Here is an 18,079-nt window from a genome sequence, read left to right on the forward strand (position 1 = left end):
TACTAGCTGAGAAGAAAGGAAATAGTGGAATAATGGAACACACAGATGATGTGTGGGGCAGACTGAGATACTGTGATTTGCTGATCACACAGAACTGGGTGTCCTGGTGGGGAATATCAAGAGATGAGGATACAGGAGCTACCTAATTTGGAGGAAACAGAGAATAGCTTCTCTGAGGAGGTGGCATTTAAACATACTTGGAGGAAAACAAAACAAAGCATGCTATTTTTAAGTTAAAAATTAAGAAAACAAAACCAAGCCGGGCGGTGGTGGCACCTTCATTCAGTCCCAAGCACTCAGGAGGCAGAGGGAGGTGGATCTCTGAGTTTAAGGTTAGCCCAGTCTACAGAGTAAGTTCCAGCCAGAGCTACACAGAGAAACTCTGTCTTGAAAAACAGACAGACAGACAGACAGACAGACAGACAGACAGACAAAAAAGAAAACAAAAACAACAAACATGGACAAGCCTTCTCAGACTAGAGAGGTCATTCAGTGGGTGACACTTCCAGAACAGCTTCGGGCTAGAGTTTGAGGCCCCAGAGTCTCTCTAAAGCTAGAGGAGGTTCTAGAGACAGGAGAACCCCAGGAATACTCAGGGCAGCCAGCTTGGAGTCTGAGACACACAGGAGGCAGCAGTAGGGAGACCCTGCCTCAAACAAGCTTGTGATTGTCACGCATACTGCAATCTACAGGAAACAAAGGCACATTGAGTGCTTTTAGAGATTATATAGAACATGGTACTGTGAGACATTCTTCTACATCTTCTTTTAATTTTCAAGGATTTCTTTTCATGGTGATACATCAAATAGATGTGTCCTTCCTCCTCCTCCTTCTTCTTCTCACTGCAATGACGCATGGGTTAACATCCTGTGTCCACATGCACTGTAGGAACATAGAGGTGACCAGGATATGCCTTCTAGGAAGTGACTCCCTTCAGGAGGCAGGATTTGTAGAAGCCAGTGGGGTGAGGTGAGACAGGTGGGAGGCCCGGTTCTTGGTAGAGGAACCATCCTGGACGAAGGTGGTGATGAGAGGTTCATGTGAGCATCCCAGGAATGGAAATAGCCCAGCTTGGCTGTAGTATGATACAGGCTGGAGGGTAACCGCATAGGGGCAATGGACCAGAAGACTGCAAAGTCCCTGTAGAAATTCATTCTGAAGAGTGTGGACTTTTGAGGTCAGGTATGGTGACACACACCTTTAATCCCAGCACTTAGAAGGCAGGCAGGCAGATCTCTGTGAGTTCAAAGCTAGCCTTGTGTACAAAGTGAGTTCCAGGCCAACCAGGGCTACATAGTGAGACCCTGTTTCAAAAACAAAACAGACAAACAATAGGAGTGTGGAATTTGGGCAGTGGAAGCATTCTAAATAAAGCAAGAAAAAGACCTAGAGTGTTCCTTCCACCCAAGGTTTCCTTTTGTTACATATTGATAACTGTATCCAAAACCAGGGGGAATATAAGGGGGAAAATCTTTCAATGCAAACATATTGTTACAATTTATCAGTTTTATCGTTACACATTAATCTTTCACTATGTCTAATTTATAAGATAAATGAAAAGCATTTATAGAAAGTTTGGTGTTATCATCTACCATTCCAGGCAGCCCCCCCCCCCCCCCGGGGTCTTTGCAGGTGGCTCCTGGGATAAGGACCTGGATTCTATTATGTCTTGGCATTTTGAATGATCCTTATGATGGGTATAACTGAGCAAATACCATAACCATTTGTTTTCCTTGTGTGATAGGGCCCAGGCTTCCTTGCATGGACAGTGCTTGCTTTACTGCTGCACAACACTCGGGCAGCAACACTCAGAACTGTTGGCAACCTAGTGAAACAGAAACCAGAAGGGGGTGTGCATGGCTCTTTTGTAACAGCCCAGAGATCAGCTTTTCTATCTAGGCTTGTAGACCCATGAGTGAGCATGGTTCCATCAGGCAAAGCTGCTCACTCTGCCCCTAGAATAGGTGCCTGTGGTTTAAATACACTAGTTGGCTTCATCCCCTGTCTCTGTGCCAGAGGCCCCTGAAGACAGGGAGATTGAATTCGCTGCCAGTAGCTAAATGAGGCTTCCTGAGTATCCACCCAGGATAGTCAGGGAGGCAGGTGTGGTCCAGACTACATTGATAATTAGATCTCACCCACCGAGCTGCCCATGCTCTCCAAGGACACGGCAGGCGTAGAATAGATCCCAGGCTCTGCCTCCCAAGGGCTGACGTCTCCATTTAGGGAGTGCCCCTGAAACTAATGGACAGTGACAGGTCCGTTTGAAAAACATAGAAACACTTAACAGGGAGGCTGTAATCTGCCAGCCCCGTAAGCTGCTTATTAGCAGGGAAATCACGCTCCGTGGCAGCTTTGCCCCCTTGCTTAACCCCTGCCTCCAGCATCTCCTCTGTGCTATCTCACTTAAAGATTTCATTGTTCTTGGAAGGGGTGGGTGAAGGGGTGCAGAACTGCTAGAAGCTGTTTCTCAGCTCCTTTCACAGCCTCTGGGGAGCCCTGCAAATCAGCAGCCTTTCTCCTAGTGGGGATGGGAAGTGGATGGTTTTTAAGAAAAACAGCTCCTGAAGACTCTAGGTGTCTCAGCTAATAGGCTTCCAGTGTTGGCTCCTTTGGGTCTTCACATCCAAGCCAAAGGAAAACAGCAGCAGAAATCCCTTACAACACACCGTCTTCCACCAGTGAGCCAGCTCAACTTGGTCCATTTGCACACAACCCTGCCTACTCTTTCTCCCCTCTGGATAGCCATAGTTGTTCTCATTCAGTACCTGGTGCCAGTCTAGCCCCCAAACACCTTCATTCCACACTGCATCCCCTCCATCCTCCTTGCTATCGACACTGTAATCTCCAGCTTACCATGAGGAAAACCAAGGACTTGATTCCATTCCCTGCAAATGTGTCCGGCCCTGAGTGGTCCTCACTCTCCAAGCAGCTAAAGTCAGAGACTCAAAGGCACTAGCTCCTCTCTTTCTCTCCTCCTTTAGGTCCCGTGAACACTAAATGCAAATGAGTTATAGCCAAGTCTGAACGCGAATGCGTCTTCCCCCTGACAGCTCCCTTCCTTCCTCAGCCAACCGTTGCAACAATCTCCTACCTGAGCTGTTTCCAGTGTCACCCCTGTCACATACAGCCTTTGTAGACAACACAGGTGATCTGACTTAAACATAGCCATCATGTCACTTAGAGCTTATCAAGCTGGGATGGAAATCCACTGACCTTGCACGGCCATGAGCATCATGCTCTGGTTCCTGCCCCTCTCTGTGACCTCTCCCGACCTCTCCCGTCCCTCCTACCCCTTGGTCACTCTGCTCCCACTCAGTCCTCGATGCGGATGGTGGCAAGCACATCCCTGCCTCAGGACGTTTGCACATACCCTGCCTCTGCCTTCAGTGCTATTTTTGTTTGTCTGAGACATCCGACTGACACTGCTCCTCACTTGCTTCACCAAGCACGAGCTCAAAGGCCATTTCCTTAATGATGAATGACATTTGAGCACCTCTTGTGTACTTTGACTCTTTAAAAGACGTTTCCCAGGGCAGTTAGTCTAGTGGTTAAGAGCACAGTGTTGCTCTTGTAGAAGACCCATGTTCTGTTCCCATTGTGCTCATCAGGTCACCTGTGCCTCCAGCCCCAGGAGATCTGGCTCCCCCTTCTGGCCTCCATAGGCACCTGCACTTAAGTGCACATACCTGCCACACATGCACCTAATTTAAAATAAATGTAAGTCTTTACAAAAATAAATTTCTTAGGCTGTAAATATAGACTGGTGGGAGAGTGCTCCTCTTGTGCATCTGAAACCCTAAGTTCAATTCTCTGAACCTGAAAAGAAAACAAAAAAAAAGAATATTAATCTTTGCCTTTATAACTTCTTATGTGCTATCTTTTCCTTCCTAGCACATAATCACTTAACTTATAACTCATATCTAAAAGTTAAAGAGCCCCTTTCTGTAGCAGGCATCACAAATACATTTTAATTAATTTGTTACTAACCTTTAGATTTACTTGGGTTTTTTCCCCCTTTCTTTTTAATTACACATACATATTCAGTTTTTAATATCATGAGACAGAATTTTCTTTGTTGCTTCTTGGTTTTGACCCTCTTGAAATGTCTTTTTCACTCTCAAATCATAAGTACATTTACTTAAGCTTTTTTACATTCATGTCTTTGCATCATGTCTTTGTGAAATTTGCCTTTTTATGCGTGTACTCTTACCTTTATCAAGTTTGTGCCTTTAAATTTCCTGTAGCAGAGTGAATACAAGATACATCTTCACAGTGGTGATATTATTCTTCTATTAAAGTTGATATGTATTTGTGGGGTGTGTGTGTGTGTGTGTGTGGTGTGGTTTGGTACACATGTGCACATGTATGTATATAGAGGTCAAAGGTTGATCTAGCAGGGTGTCTTCCTGAACCGCTTCCCATTCTACTTTTTGAAGCAGGCTGACCAGCAAGCCCCAAGCATCCTTCTGTCTTCACCTTCCTAGAGCTGAGATGATGGGCACGCTCCACTGTGCCTGGGTTTTTATGTAGGTGCTTGGGTACGGGTCTCAGACCCTCATGCTTGAGCGACAAGCTCTTTACCAATGGAGTCATCTTTCCAGCCTCACAAATATGTCTATAAGCGTAACAAGAGTTTTAAAAACTCAACTCTGTGTCTTGGGGATTTAAAACTTGAGTAGCTTGGAACTAACACCTGTCAGAAGCATGCACCGTGGGTGATGTTTCACAAAAGAAACAAGTACAGTTCTAGGCCGTTGGTCACACACGCCACTTCATGTTGTAATCATCACAATCCCACATGAGAAGACCCACATTGTCCCTGAGTTGTACAAGAGGGAATGTCCTCAGAGTTGTACAGCCAGTGAGCGATAAGATGCTAAGGTTCTGGTCCCTGTTGCAGGGCACAGAACCCGGAGCTCTCTTCTGTTCAGCTGTGGCTTCCTGAGAGGGTCTGTCCCATCCCTTTTGCTAAGGCTCTGTGGAGAGACTTCACTCTCCTGGTGACAGGAGCTCAGTGGCAGTCCCCAGTGTACCTTCTGTGCACTCCCAGAGGCCAAATTCAATGACGCATTTTTAGCAAACTTTCCTGCCCGACCTTTTAGAGATATTTCCAGTAGGATGGTGCATCTGCCCGTGGCTTCTCTCAGTCCTTAGCACATCTGAGGTGCTCTCTCCTGGTTCCAGTGCTTGCTCTAAGACAGTGTTGAGGGAAGTTTAATCATTGGCAGATGGGAGTAAAATCTGTGCCTCAAAGGGTTATCATATGAATTTAAAAGGTACTGTGAACAAAGCCAGCTGCATGGGAAGTGGCTGGTGGTCATTCTTGTTATTATCCACCTCAGTGTGACATTTTGAAAGGCTTTTTTTCAAGGTCTCTCCCATGAGCCCCACAACTCCTGACTCCCCCTGGTTCTCAGCTAGACGGGCACTGGCCTCTCAAAACTGTGATATCCCAAAATGGAAGTCACCATCTTTCTGAGTTTTTCCACATCCTGTCCCTGTTGTTGAGAGACCCACATCCTCTGCCAGTCAAAGCTGAGACCCCAGCACCATGACTTCACTCACACTCCCCCCTCACTGCACGCCTCAGTCTACTACTTCCTATCCATCCACTGTATTTGTAAACGTGGAGGCAGAGACCCTGGCTCTGATAGTAGGTGGATCCAGTTCCACCTCCTGAATCGTGATGGCTAGCGGTTTGACCTTGAGCCAATGATTTCCTGGCCTTGGTTTCCTTGTCTATGAAATGGGAGATAATATTTATATTAGTTACTTTTTTTCGAAACCATGATAAGTCCCTGGTGGAAGCAGCTTAAGGGAGGGAAGGTCTGCTTCAATCCATGCTTTCTGAGGGTATTGGTTCACTTTGATGTGGAAGACATGGCGGCAGCAGTGTAAGGCAGCTGGTCACATCATGGTGGGCTGGAGGCAGAGCATGGAGACCTAAGCAGAAGTCGATATCACTTTCAAGGCCTGCCCCCAGTGACCCACTTCCACTTGCTAAGCCACAATCCCAAAGATTCTATGACCTCTCATTAGTACCTGCAGCTGAAGACCAGTAGCTCAACCATATATCTCCACCTTCAATAAAGTCATAGCAATGATATATTCCGTAAGGCCATATGGGTGAAGTCTTCTTCCAGGTGCCCAGGTGTGGCAAACACACACTACAGATCGCCTCCCATTATTATGACTGCTTCTATAATAGAATTAAGTTGTTGTTACCTCCTGCATAACTTACTTTCCTCATTGTTGTGGTCAAATACCTGATAAGCAGCAGAAGTCTGAGGTGGCTGGTCCCATCGCATCAGCAGCCGGGAAGCAGTGAGCACTCAGGAAGTACGGCCAGGGGATGGCACCTCAAGGCTTGCATCTAGTAACTCACTTCCTCCAGCAAAGCTCCACCTCGTAAACATATCACAACTTTCCAAAAACAGCGTCATCAGCTGAGGAGCGAGAGTCTGAACCCTCACACATGTGGGAGACGCTGCACATTCAACCACAACACCTCCTGTAGACGCTAGAATCCTGAGGGTGTCTGCATGTGGGCTATGCTGGGAAGTAACGAGAGCAAGAGTCCCGACGTAGTAACTCATCTCCTCTCATCTCCTCTCCTTAGGCAAGATTTTAGTGTGTGCATGTGCATTTCCTGCCACACCAGGTCTTCCTATTTGGAGAGAGAGTGGTTGATTTTACCTTCCGGAACCTTGTAATTAAGGGTCAATGATGAACCCAGCTATCCGGGACTTTGTGGTGATCCTGAGGTCTTATATTTGGGTTCTTCCTCCATTGGCTGATGGTTGAAAACTATATTCTGTTGAGCTAGAAGCACCTATGGCTCCTGATCAAGAGCAGCAGGATGGCATTTTAAGGGATCTGCTGCTATAAATATTGAGATCGCCAGGTGATGTATGAATGAATGGGTCATTATTTGACATCTGACACCCATTAAAGATGGGAAGTACTTTAAACCCTTGTCTTTCAACAGATGGCCTTGTCTGACTCATTGGGGGTGGGTGACGTGGTGGGGGACATGCCACATGCTGCTAGCCCCACCTCCTCATGCCTTTGGCATACATTTCCTGACTTCCAGAAAGGAAACCAGGAGTGACCTGAGAGCTTCAGCACCCAAAGGCTGGGAGCCCAAGGTCAAGTAGCAAAGGTCATGATAATTTTGCATTTTACATTGCTCTCATTCCGGATCATTGAAACAGCCTCTCTGCATTTCTGGAAGGGAAGGGATTGGAGGAAAACCACGCCCGATTCTGTTCAGTTCTATTTTATTTTGGCTTTTGATTTTGTTTTAGGTTTTTTTTTCCACCCACCACAAGTTCTTTTCTCCCCCTTTCATAGTGTGGGCGAAACGCTGAAAACTTCGACCGGTTTTTCACCCGCCATCCACCAGTCCTAACACCTCCTGACCAGGAAGTCATCAGGAATATTGACCAATCAGAATTCGAAGGATTTTCCTTTGTTAACTCTGAATTTTTAAAACCTGAAGTCAAGAGCTAAGTAGATCCGTAGACCTCCGTCCTCCATTTCTGTCATTCAAGCGCAACAGCTGTCATGGTGACATTTTTTCTTTTTCATTGCCGAGTTACATCCGTGTTTTCTTTTCTGATGAGGCTAGAGTGGCCATGTTTCAGAACCCAAATGTCTTCAAGTAGTTTGGAGCATCTCAAGGAGATGGAATTATGCAGGTGGCATGTAGAAAGTGCTGCATAATCGAGACACGCTCGGAGTCCTACTATGTGCGTCCCTAGCATGTCGGCTCACAGACCCCCACGGGAGAGAAAATGCTTGCTTTTCTCCCTGGTCCTCTGCACTGCCATCTTTACCCCAACCCTCCAGGCTACATCCTCCCTACAAAATGGATGGATGAACCAAATGCTAGCAATATCCTTCCACTTTCCAGGCTGGGAGCTTGGCTTGAATCCAAGTATATGGCTGCTTTGCCCTAGAGGGAATCCCTCCACGCTGCCTGTTCTGGAAGCAGTTGAGCTTTGAAAAGAACATGCTAAAAATAAATTTTTATTTTTATTTTTTTAACTCAGTGTTAAGAAGATTATCTAAGTCCTGGGGAAAAAAGTGGGGGGAATGCGCTTTTAGACAAGTTTCCATCTAAAAGCACTTCAGGGTCAAAAGGCAACCAGCTTGGGTGCTGTCACCTTGCCATAGTTTCTAATACTGTATGTCTGATAGCGGTACCTTCATCCCCCAAACTACTCAAGAATGACATTTGGCACTGTTCCTGGAACCACATGGTCACTCTAGCCAGGTCCCAAAGGACCCTGATTCTACATTACATTTCAAATGTTACTTGCTTTTTATTTCTGTCATCATTGAAATGCAAAAAGAAAAAAGAAAAAAAAGAAAACGAAAGAAAAAGAAAAAAATACTCACTTTGTTACACATGCTTTAAGATCTGTGTCCAGATGTTATTAACCATAATGGCCTGCTTTGTTCAACCAAGAAGATGGCTATGGAACCCAGCAGACTTGTGCCCATGGGGAGGGGATTTGTCTAGATGTCCCACTGGTATTGGAGAGGTAATTGTGTGCTCTGAGAAAGACGCCATCTCCCCAAACCATGATGGGTGCATTCTTCAGTATGATGTTATTTTGCAAGATGTTTGTGGGAATGTTTATTTGCACTTCAGTATCTGTTCTGATATCTTTCTCCTAGCATCAAGATACAATACAAAGAAAGAAAGAAAGAAAGAAAGAAAGAAAGAAAGAAAGAAAGAAAGAAAGAGAGAGAGAGAGAGAGAAAGGAAAGGAAATCCTATTTCAAAGAAAACTGTTCCCTTTGAACAATGAGGACCCATACTACAGATTAGGGTCTAAAGAAGGAACTCAGGAGAAAGGAACTAAAGCTGGACCTTTAATAGCCTCAGCGTTAACCAGCCAGAGAGTAGAGCCCGGAGACTATTCAGAGATGCCTGATGTCCTGAAATGGGGTGGGGTAGACAGGCTGGAGCTTCCCACAGCATCAGACTTCAGAGACCACATTCCCATCAGAATCAAGCTTAGGAACATTCCCAAGGCTCTTAAACTTCTCATCAGAATCACCACTCTTACAAATTTTAGCATCCTTGAGCAAGCAACTCAATGAGCTCCCAGAAGTCCAAGGGAGCCCTTGGAGCAGGAGAGACTTCATTTCTCCCTGAACAGATGGGCACAGCAGGTGGCCCCTTACCCTTGCCTACATCTTAGCACCCTGCTCCTCACACACAGTCTTGAGGCAAATTCTTATTACAGGCTAAAAAATGTCTGGGTCCTCCAGTGCTTCTGAGAGATCACACAGAAATGTCCAAAGGACCAGTGTCCTTGAAGTATACCTCCTCATCTTTAAGAAGACTATGCCTTTGGGTTCTTCCGAGGCAAAGACCCTTATAGGTCATTCTTTCCTGGCCTCTTAGCAACTCAGCTTTAAGCTTAGGCCTTGCCCTGCTTAGATCATGTGAAGCAAGCTTGTTGTCCTAACAATCTTACGATTTTAGCTGCCAAAAGAGACCAGAGCAATCCTGCTCCTCACTCTGCTATTAGGGCACCTGACATCTGAAGAGTAGAAGTTATTTTCTGCTTGGTTGATCAGTGGTGATGCAAACACAAGTCTTGTGGCCAATGACACAGGACTCTGTTCTATAACAAAATAAATATCTCTGAGCCACATGTCCATTCCCAGGCAAGTTATGTAGGGTCTTTCATTTGGTCAATGGGTCACCAGGCCTTGGACATATGCTCAGAATAAAAACCACAGAGAAATCTTGGGCCATTGGCAAGTGATCTGAGACGACCTTAGAAAACAGTGTAGGAAGGAAGGATGGTTAGATGGATGGATGGATGAATAGATAGATGGATAGATAGATAGATAGATAGATAGATAGATAGATAGATAATAGTATATATGTAAATATATACACTACGCTCTACATTTTCAGGTTCTTACCATTATGTTTTAAGGTTCGTAGTTGTCAGAAATAGATACTCAAGCCAAAGTGTCTGTTCCCTTAGCTTAGCTTGATGGGGGTGGGTCAGAGAAGCTTCTGTGGAAATAATGGATCATGAATCAGACCTCCCACTGCTTCCTCGGCCACCAGTGTTCTAGATCAGAGGAAGCCAAGAAGCAGTTTCCATCACGTAAGATCCTTAGGAAATATTTTAAAATTTTATCCAAAAAAGAAATAATTTGTTTTTTTTTTTCATCCATCCATTTATACATCTTCCATCCATTTGAGTAGCATTTATTGACCACCAACTGTGTGCCAGGCTGGGTGCCAGGATCCTGGTGAAAACTATGAAAGATGCAGTCCATGCCCTTCTCCCTCTTTCTCCAGCTCACCATCTGTGGAAAGATGGCCATAAAACAAGTAATTGAAAGTATGCTGTTGTCTAGAGTCTCTGAGCTTATTAAAAAATTTTTCTGCTGGAGGTCTTCCAGGCTTCTTAGTCTCTCTATAGACCATAGTTTGAAGCTATCAAGCCATAGTATCAAGCTCCATACTTGATCGGACCACAGACGCTCCCACAACATGAACGGTGCCCGTGTCTTATGGAGGAAGGGAACTAACTGGCTTTGTGACTTATCTCCGAGTCTTCAGTGTCAGCTGTCATTTTGCATCCATCACTTGGCTATCTGCAGGCCCTTGGGGAATACCATTCCAGTTTAGAGCACTGCTGATCAAATCATGTGACCCTTGCTGGTCACATCCTGATCTCTCTAGCTCATCTGAAACAGGATTAAAATTTTCACACACACACACACTCACACACATATTTAACTTCTAGAAGAACTGAAGGAAAAAAACAAACTAAAAGAAATCTAACTAAAGCTGCTGTGAACTGTGACCAGTCATGTGTCTGGATCCAAGAATCCACTTTTAAATTTCATATATTTTTGGCTGATTTCCTCCTCTAAGAAAGGATAAGGCCATGATAGACCCAAGGCAGACCGGTAGAATTAACTCTCTTCCTAGGATGGGAGTTTCTGGTCTCATGTGGCTTCAGATGCAAATTTCCAAAACGATTGTCACAACAAAGGAGCCCATTCCCTCCCAACCTTGTATGGTAAAATCCTGGAGTTTTCCTGGGAAGGTCCACTCATGAGATGAAACCCATGAAAAGGAAGTCTTATTTGAAACACATGGCTTACTGAAGCACGGCAAATAAAAAAGGCTTCCAAAGTTGGAGCTGGTAGGAAGGGAAGTCCTGCCACATGCTCCAAGTTAAGGATGCCTGGGTAGAAAGAGACCCCCAAAAGAGGAGCTATCTTCTGCCCCCAGGTCTGCCCTTCTCCTTTCCACACAAAGCCTTGTAGCTTCCAGACCCTGCTCATACATCGTTCACTCCATACTGGCTCCATTTACATAAGTCTTAGGACCTGTAAAAATAACTGTTATCATTTTGCTTCAGTGTGAAGAGGAATCTGCCTCAGGAATTAGGAAAAGCAAGGAAGCGCCCCAGTAAGGAAGTCTTTTTTATCAATTAGATGAGTACTTATCAACAGCCTATTGTGTGCTCAGTAGCACTGAAAACACAATAGCCCAGGAACAGACTAGGACCTTGCCCGAAAGGAGAAAAACAATGCAAATTCCCCAAAGCAGGAAATGCCCAGAAGCTGAAGGGGCTGCAAACACATGGCTTATAGAATCAGGAAAGAGAAGACAGCATTAAAGAGACAGAAGGCATCTGAGCTTCCCTCGGGAAGCAGAAAGTAACAGCATGGACAGCCTGGAACCCTCCACCAAAACTCAGTATGGACAGGATACCACAAGAGAAGAGCCACCATGTAGGAAACGGCTTCATGGGTAGCCTTCGCCTTGTCTTCTATACCTATCCTCTTTCAGATGACCTCCTGATGCCAATTTGTCTCCCTCAACTCAGTCCCATAACCTTACTCATACACCCCAGTAGGAAGTACCTATCGCAGGAGACCATCCAGAAAGAAGTAGGTTAGAGCCTAGCAACAGGAAATTCATATCAGCCAGTCTCCGTTAGGGGCTAAACCTACTAAGATTGGCCAAAGTGAATCAGCCAACAAACTCTTCTGTAACACACCATGGCCTCAGCCAGGCACCTTACCTGTTGCTAGGAATCCCAGGCACTGTGAAAACAGTCTTCAGGCTTTCTCTCCAGCCAGAGTAGTTGTCATGAGGCAAGAATCATCTGCTATGTGGTCAGATATAAGTCTCCAACCCGCTGCACAGGCTTGGCCAAGTCCCTTCACTGACCTGTGCCCTGGTTTTCTCATATGTCCAACAGTGGGAGACAATCACATCAGCTTTGCCTTCTCCAGACCCGTGAGGTGAGATTGGGAAGGGCTAGTAGGCTTACAGGAGCCCTGGCGAGGCCAGCACATCAAAAAGCCACCCACATTCACATTCTCTGGCAGAACGTGCCTCAAACTAGTCAGCAATTCCTGTACACATGCAGGCCAGCAGGCAGACCGGCAGGCAGGAAGAAAGGAAGGAAGGGAGAGAGGGAAGGAGGAAGGCAGGCAGGCAGGCAGGCAGGCAGGCAGGCTGGCCAGGTTACCTACTACAAGAGTTGAGCAGTTTTATTCTTCAAGCTTGCCTTCATACTTTAAGCTTTGTATAGAAGCACACCACCAGCATCTTTGGAGAGACTCTGGCTACTGAAGACCCAGATTCTACGCTAGTGTTCAGCTTTTGAGCAGCATTTCAGAGCCTAGCTTTCACCAATTTCTTTTGGGGGGCGGCTGAATCTAAAATATGAGTTAAGTAGACCCTAACGGGCTGGCCAACTCTGAGTCAGATCGTCTGACACAATTCTGGCACCAGCTAGGCTGTCTGTGGTCAGCAGTGAGTCTCAGACAGTATGAGGAAGAGGTAGATGGTGTTTAGCTTCTTGCAATGAACACTGCTTCCCTCACATGGCTATTTGCCTTCTGAGAGCAATGTGTATATACTCTCTCTCTCTCTCTCTCTCTCTCTCTCTCTCTCTCTCTCTCTCTCTCTCTCTCTCTTCTCTCTCTCTCTCTCCTCCCCCAACAAAGTCAGCTCCTGGCCACAGGGGTCGCCATTGAGTTGTTTTCTTCCAGGATACTCTATCTAAGAGCCAAGTCTATGGCATTAGCTGTGAGAAGTAGTTACCACTGTAATTCACCTCAAAGTCGAAGCATAGGACTCCCCCCCACACAAACACACATTTCTTTAGGGCAATTCTTAAAAAAAAAAAAAAAAAAAAAAAAGAGGATGAATCTTTTCTTCTCATAGAAAATTGGCACCAAGTTTCCTCCCCCAAGCCAGCATATAACATGAACTGAGAGCTGATGTGAGGCATGCAGCTGCTCCACGCTGTCAGCACAGGGCTTTCTGACCACTCAGGAGCTTCCCTCGGCCTTCTGGTAACTGGCATGTCCTGGTCATGTTTGCTGCTGCTTCTGCTTCTGTTTTAATGTGTTCGCTTTCCATTTGGCAGAGAGACAAGCGAGACACCTCCAACTTCGACAAAGAGTTCACCAGGCAGCCTGTGGAACTGACTCCCACTGACAAACTCTTCATCATGAACTTGGACCAAAATGAGTTTGCTGGCTTCTCGTATACTAACCCAGAGTTTGTCATTAATGTGTAGGTGAATGCAGAGTCCATTGCCGAGCCTGTGTGTAAGGCTTCAGGCCGAATGTCTGTTACCAATTCCAGTCTTCCAGGATTCATGGTGCCTCTATTGGCATCCGTCATGTGGAGAGCTTGTCTTAGAGGGCTTTTCTTTGTATGTTTAGCTTGCTAGTTTGTTTTCTATATTTCAAACTGTTTAGTTTAGAATAAGAGCATTGCCCACCGATAGAGGTACACTTTTCCAGACTTCCAGAAACTCATCCAATGAACCGACAGTGTCAAAACTTAACTGTGTCCAATACCAAAATGCTTCAGTATTTGTAATTTTTAAAGTCAGATGCTGATGTTCCTGGTCAAAGTTTTTACAGTTACTCTCTACTATCTCCTTTGAATGCTACCTAAGCATGACCGGTATTTTTAAAAGTTGTGAGTAAGCTTTGCAGTTCCTGTGAATTCGTGTCTCTTGGAGGAAACTTTTTGTTTAAGAATTGGTATGATTAAACTGAATTCATATATGCAAACCCTCTTGTGTACATGTCTGTTTTTAAACATGCTACATTACAGATGGAGGGAACACAAAGTGACACTGCCATATGACAAGTGCCCTTCACTAATGTTGATTTCCTTTGCATTGAAATCATTACACACGTTTAAAATGGAACATCTCATATTAATTTAGTGGACTTTCAGATTTGGGGGAGGTGAAAAGAAATCAGAAAATTGGCGACAATTGGGCTTATCTTTCCATGTGGAAATAGCTATTTTTTAACTTCTTTTTTTTTTAATTTATTGATTCTTTGTGTGTTTCACATCATGTACCCCAGTCCCAGTCATCTCCCAGCCCCTTCTGCCCCTACAACCTCTGCTCCCCAAAAGAAAATTTAAAAAGAAAATAAAAAACAAACAAAACATTAAAAAAAAAAAACATTGTGGAAGCAGTAGTGTGTCACAGTGTGTCCCACAGTACACCCTTTTGTCCACACATCTTTACTTATAAATGTTTGTTGCACTGAGTCATTGGTTTGGTTCAAGGCCTCTGGCTTCTGCTACACCATCAATACTGGATCCTCACCGGAACTCCTATTGATTATCCTGTTGTTGTCCTGTGTCATGGAGATCTTGCAGCTTTGGATCTGCAGCATCGGCCCTTTCATGAGTTCCAGCAGCTCATAGATGAGAGAGATATTGGGGTGGACCAACTCAAAGCCCTGCATCTGGGTCTGGATGGTAGTTGAGTTGGTCAGTCAGCCAGCTCTCCCACACTCACACCACCAGGGCAAGCTCTTCAGCACTGCCCAGGCTAGCTCACCTAATGCCACAGCTGGCAAGGGGCAGGGCTAGCTCTCCCTCTTTCACACCCTGAGGGCCGGATTACCCACTCCCACTTCACCAGAGCCACCTCAACTGTGCTGCCCAGGTGAGGTACAGGACCTGCTCTCCCAAGTGCTACAGCTGGCAAGGGGTAGGGCCAACTCTCTGGTTCTTATGACTCTGGGGCCAACTCACCTGTGTCTCCTCCACCAGGGCCAGCTCTACTGTGCTGGCCAGGAAAGGTGCAGGGCCTGCCTGCTCTCCCACTCTTATGACCCCCAAGGCCAGCTCTCCTGCCTGCTACAGATAGCAGGGATGAGGTGGGGGAAGACCTCTCCCCTGTAGGCCATCCTCCAACCCTTCTCATTCCCCATCCACCCCCCCCCAAAACCCCTCCTTCAGCACCTCATAGCAGATGAGTGGTGGAGTCAGCTCCCCTGTGCTCACCCATACTCCCGCCACCAAGGCCAGGTCTACTGGGCTGCCCAGGTGCGGGAAGGGCTGTTCTCTTGAGTGCTGCTGCTAGTGAGAGGTGGAGGCTAGTTCTCCAGAGTGCCACAGCCAGTGAGGAGTGGGGACAGCTCTGCACAGCCCTTGCACATTAATATGGTCCCTGACAGTAGCCCAGACCAGCCACATGGTCTTTAGTGGTAATGGGAACCATGGACATTGACACAGATATCTGCTGCTGCATGGCCACAGACACAGACATGACCCTCAAGGACAGCATGGGCTGGGACTTCACCATGGCCTCAGGTAGCAGGGCTGGCTACTCACAACAGACTACTCCTCTCAGGCCCGCACGTCTCCAGTTCCATCTCCCATCATAATGCTCAAGCTACTCCACTTCTCTTTCTCTCCCATCTCTCCACCACATCCTTGCACATTATAGTGGTTCCTGCTGTGGGTGGGCTGCATGGCTGGCGGACCTCTGGGTGCCTTCACACACCCACTACAAAGCATGGCCACAGCCTGTGACGGTAGCATGGTAGCAGACTGGCCTCTTGGAAATAATTCAAACTAAGAAATGGCTACATTCTTGGGTTTGGGTGGTTAGGTTGGTAGAATGCTTGATGCATGAGACCCTGGATTTGATCCCCAGAACTGCCTACATTAGGCACGGTGGTACACGCCTGTGATCCCAGAATTCTGAAGGCAGAGGAGGATTAGGAGCTCAAGGTCATCCTCTCCTTGGCTACAGAGCAAGTTTGAGGCCAACTTGAACTACTTGGAACCTTGTCTTTAAAAGTGAGAAGGTGCTGAGATAGATCAGCGGGTAAAACTGCGTGCTGTCAAAAGTAAGGATTGAACCCCGATTCCCATGACTTACACGGCAGAAGGATCAAATTAACTCTTACAATGAAATAGGTATGATGCCTTCTGAATGATGCCGGTGAGACAAGGAGTCCCTCTCTCAGTGTAGGGCGGGACAATACTGAATGATCCGTTAGCCCGCCGCATCCATCCCTGAGTGGGCCATGCTTCTGCTCTCTTGTGGAAACGTGCAGTCTGCAACGCGTGCCTCTGTAGCTGCTAAGGCTGGTAAGTAGCAGAAAAGAGTAAACGTGTCACACACCAAGCACACCCTGTCTCTGGTTTATCTATCCCCTCTCTTGGAGGAGCCCCTCAAGTGGAGCAAATGGGCAGATACAGTGAATCCATTGATCTACCAGTGAGCTCATCTTTGGCAAAGTCTGGAAACCCTGCCAGTGAAAACTGGCTGAAGCCAACTTCAAAGTTGAGAAACTGGTTCTTCGCAGCATACATGAAAGTAAAAATCCATAGGTTTCTATGCAATATGTCCCATTTTTAAGATTGCATGAGAGAGCTGGTTACCATTACCTGTCAGTGTCTCCAACTTTCCCTATCTGCTATAGACTGACCCTTCCATTTAGAGAACACTCGGCAACTGTGCTGATCCAGGCACAGTCCTGGGAATAGGGTCACAGAGCCCAACAGTATAGTCTCAGACTCTCTACTCACAAGAGCAAAATGGCTGCAGAAGTCTCCGACTCTCATTTATTAGAATTATGTCTCATGAAAGCGAGAGAAGACACCTATAAAAGGCTGGTCCCTGGGCAGGGATCTTCTAAGTAAGTAAAGGTGCTAGCTCTCAATCCTGGTGACCTGGTGACCTGTTCTTAATCCTATGAACCTACATGGTAGAAGGAGAGAACTGACTCCTTAAAGTTGTCCTCTGACATCCACACACATGCTGTGGCATACATGTGTGCACTCTCTCTCACACACACACATAAAATACATGACTGTATGTTAGTTTCCTATAACAAGAAAGTATGCGGCTTACCCTGATTGGCTTAGCCTGGTCCCATGTACACTTTGTGGACCTAGAAATGTGTCTGGGTGAATAGGGAAGGCAGGAGCTTCAATTGCCCAGGCCCAAGTTGTGTTACTTAGCTAGTGCCATTTTACAAGCTACCTCTAAACTTTATTGCAGTGAATATTCCCTCTCCATTTTTTTTGTGGACTTTGAATATTGGTAGGGCTTAGTTAGTTGACAGTCTTACTGGGTTTTAGGCAAACTGTTGGGCAAGATTGTAATCTCATATGACATTCAACAAAAGGACCAGGTTTTACTTCTTGCCTTCCCCATAATTTTGCCAACAGCATCAATTTCTCATGAGATTCCCATAGAGCATGGGCATACACAGTGGTTTCTGGGGTCAGTGATCAAATGGGAATGTCCAAGTTGGAGACCACAGACTTTGCATCCTTACATGAAAAGTGACTCCTTACATTGCTGTTGTTCAGATACCATTCAGCAAGTTCAGCCTAGATTCAAGGGGGCGGGGGGGGGGGGGTTAAGCATGGTGAGACAGCCAGGAGGTAGAGTGTTTGAGGACCATCTCAGAGGCTGCTTGCAGCACAGATGTGAGCCACACCACTGCAGCTAGAAGCAAAGAGCCACCAGAGCACGTGGATGCAGAATGGGATCTCTGAATAAGATTTGGAGCCTGGCTTTAGGAACAAATGGAGATGTACACAAACCACAAAAGTATATTCTTTACATGTGGGAAATTTGGATTTCCTTCAAGATGTTTGGGGCCAGAGATACATGAGAGGCAAGCCAACACTGGGAAGACCCACTCGGCTTTGCATTGGTCTATGGACTTATCAGTTATTTCATAGTTAAGTTCAGTGGTTAAGGCAGGGGTTTGAATCCTA

The 18,079-nt window shown here is 46.0% G+C and overlaps 1 protein-coding gene across 3 annotated transcripts in view; it reads left to right on the plus strand.

Moving 5' to 3' along the window:
* The window catches only part of Prkcb (protein kinase C, beta), a 345,299-nt gene extending 331,196 nt beyond the window's left edge, over positions 1-14,103 (plus strand). For 2 of the 3 annotated variants that reach the window (XM_030242217.1, NM_008855.2), the window contains one exon: positions 7,357-14,103. In XM_030242217.1, the coding sequence (XP_030098077.1) occupies positions 7,357-7,515 (159 nt within the window). In that variant the 3' untranslated portion in view covers positions 7,516-14,103. The remainder of the gene's footprint in view (positions 1-7,356) is intronic. The other variant, NM_001316672.1, reaches the window with a different exon arrangement.
* The last annotated feature ends 3,976 nt before the right edge of the window (positions 14,104-18,079 follow it).

The sequence above is a fragment of the Mus musculus genome, chromosome 7 (assembly GCF_000001635.26).
Source record: "Mus musculus strain C57BL/6J chromosome 7, GRCm38.p6 C57BL/6J".
NCBI lineage: Eukaryota > Metazoa > Chordata > Mammalia > Rodentia > Muridae > Mus > Mus musculus.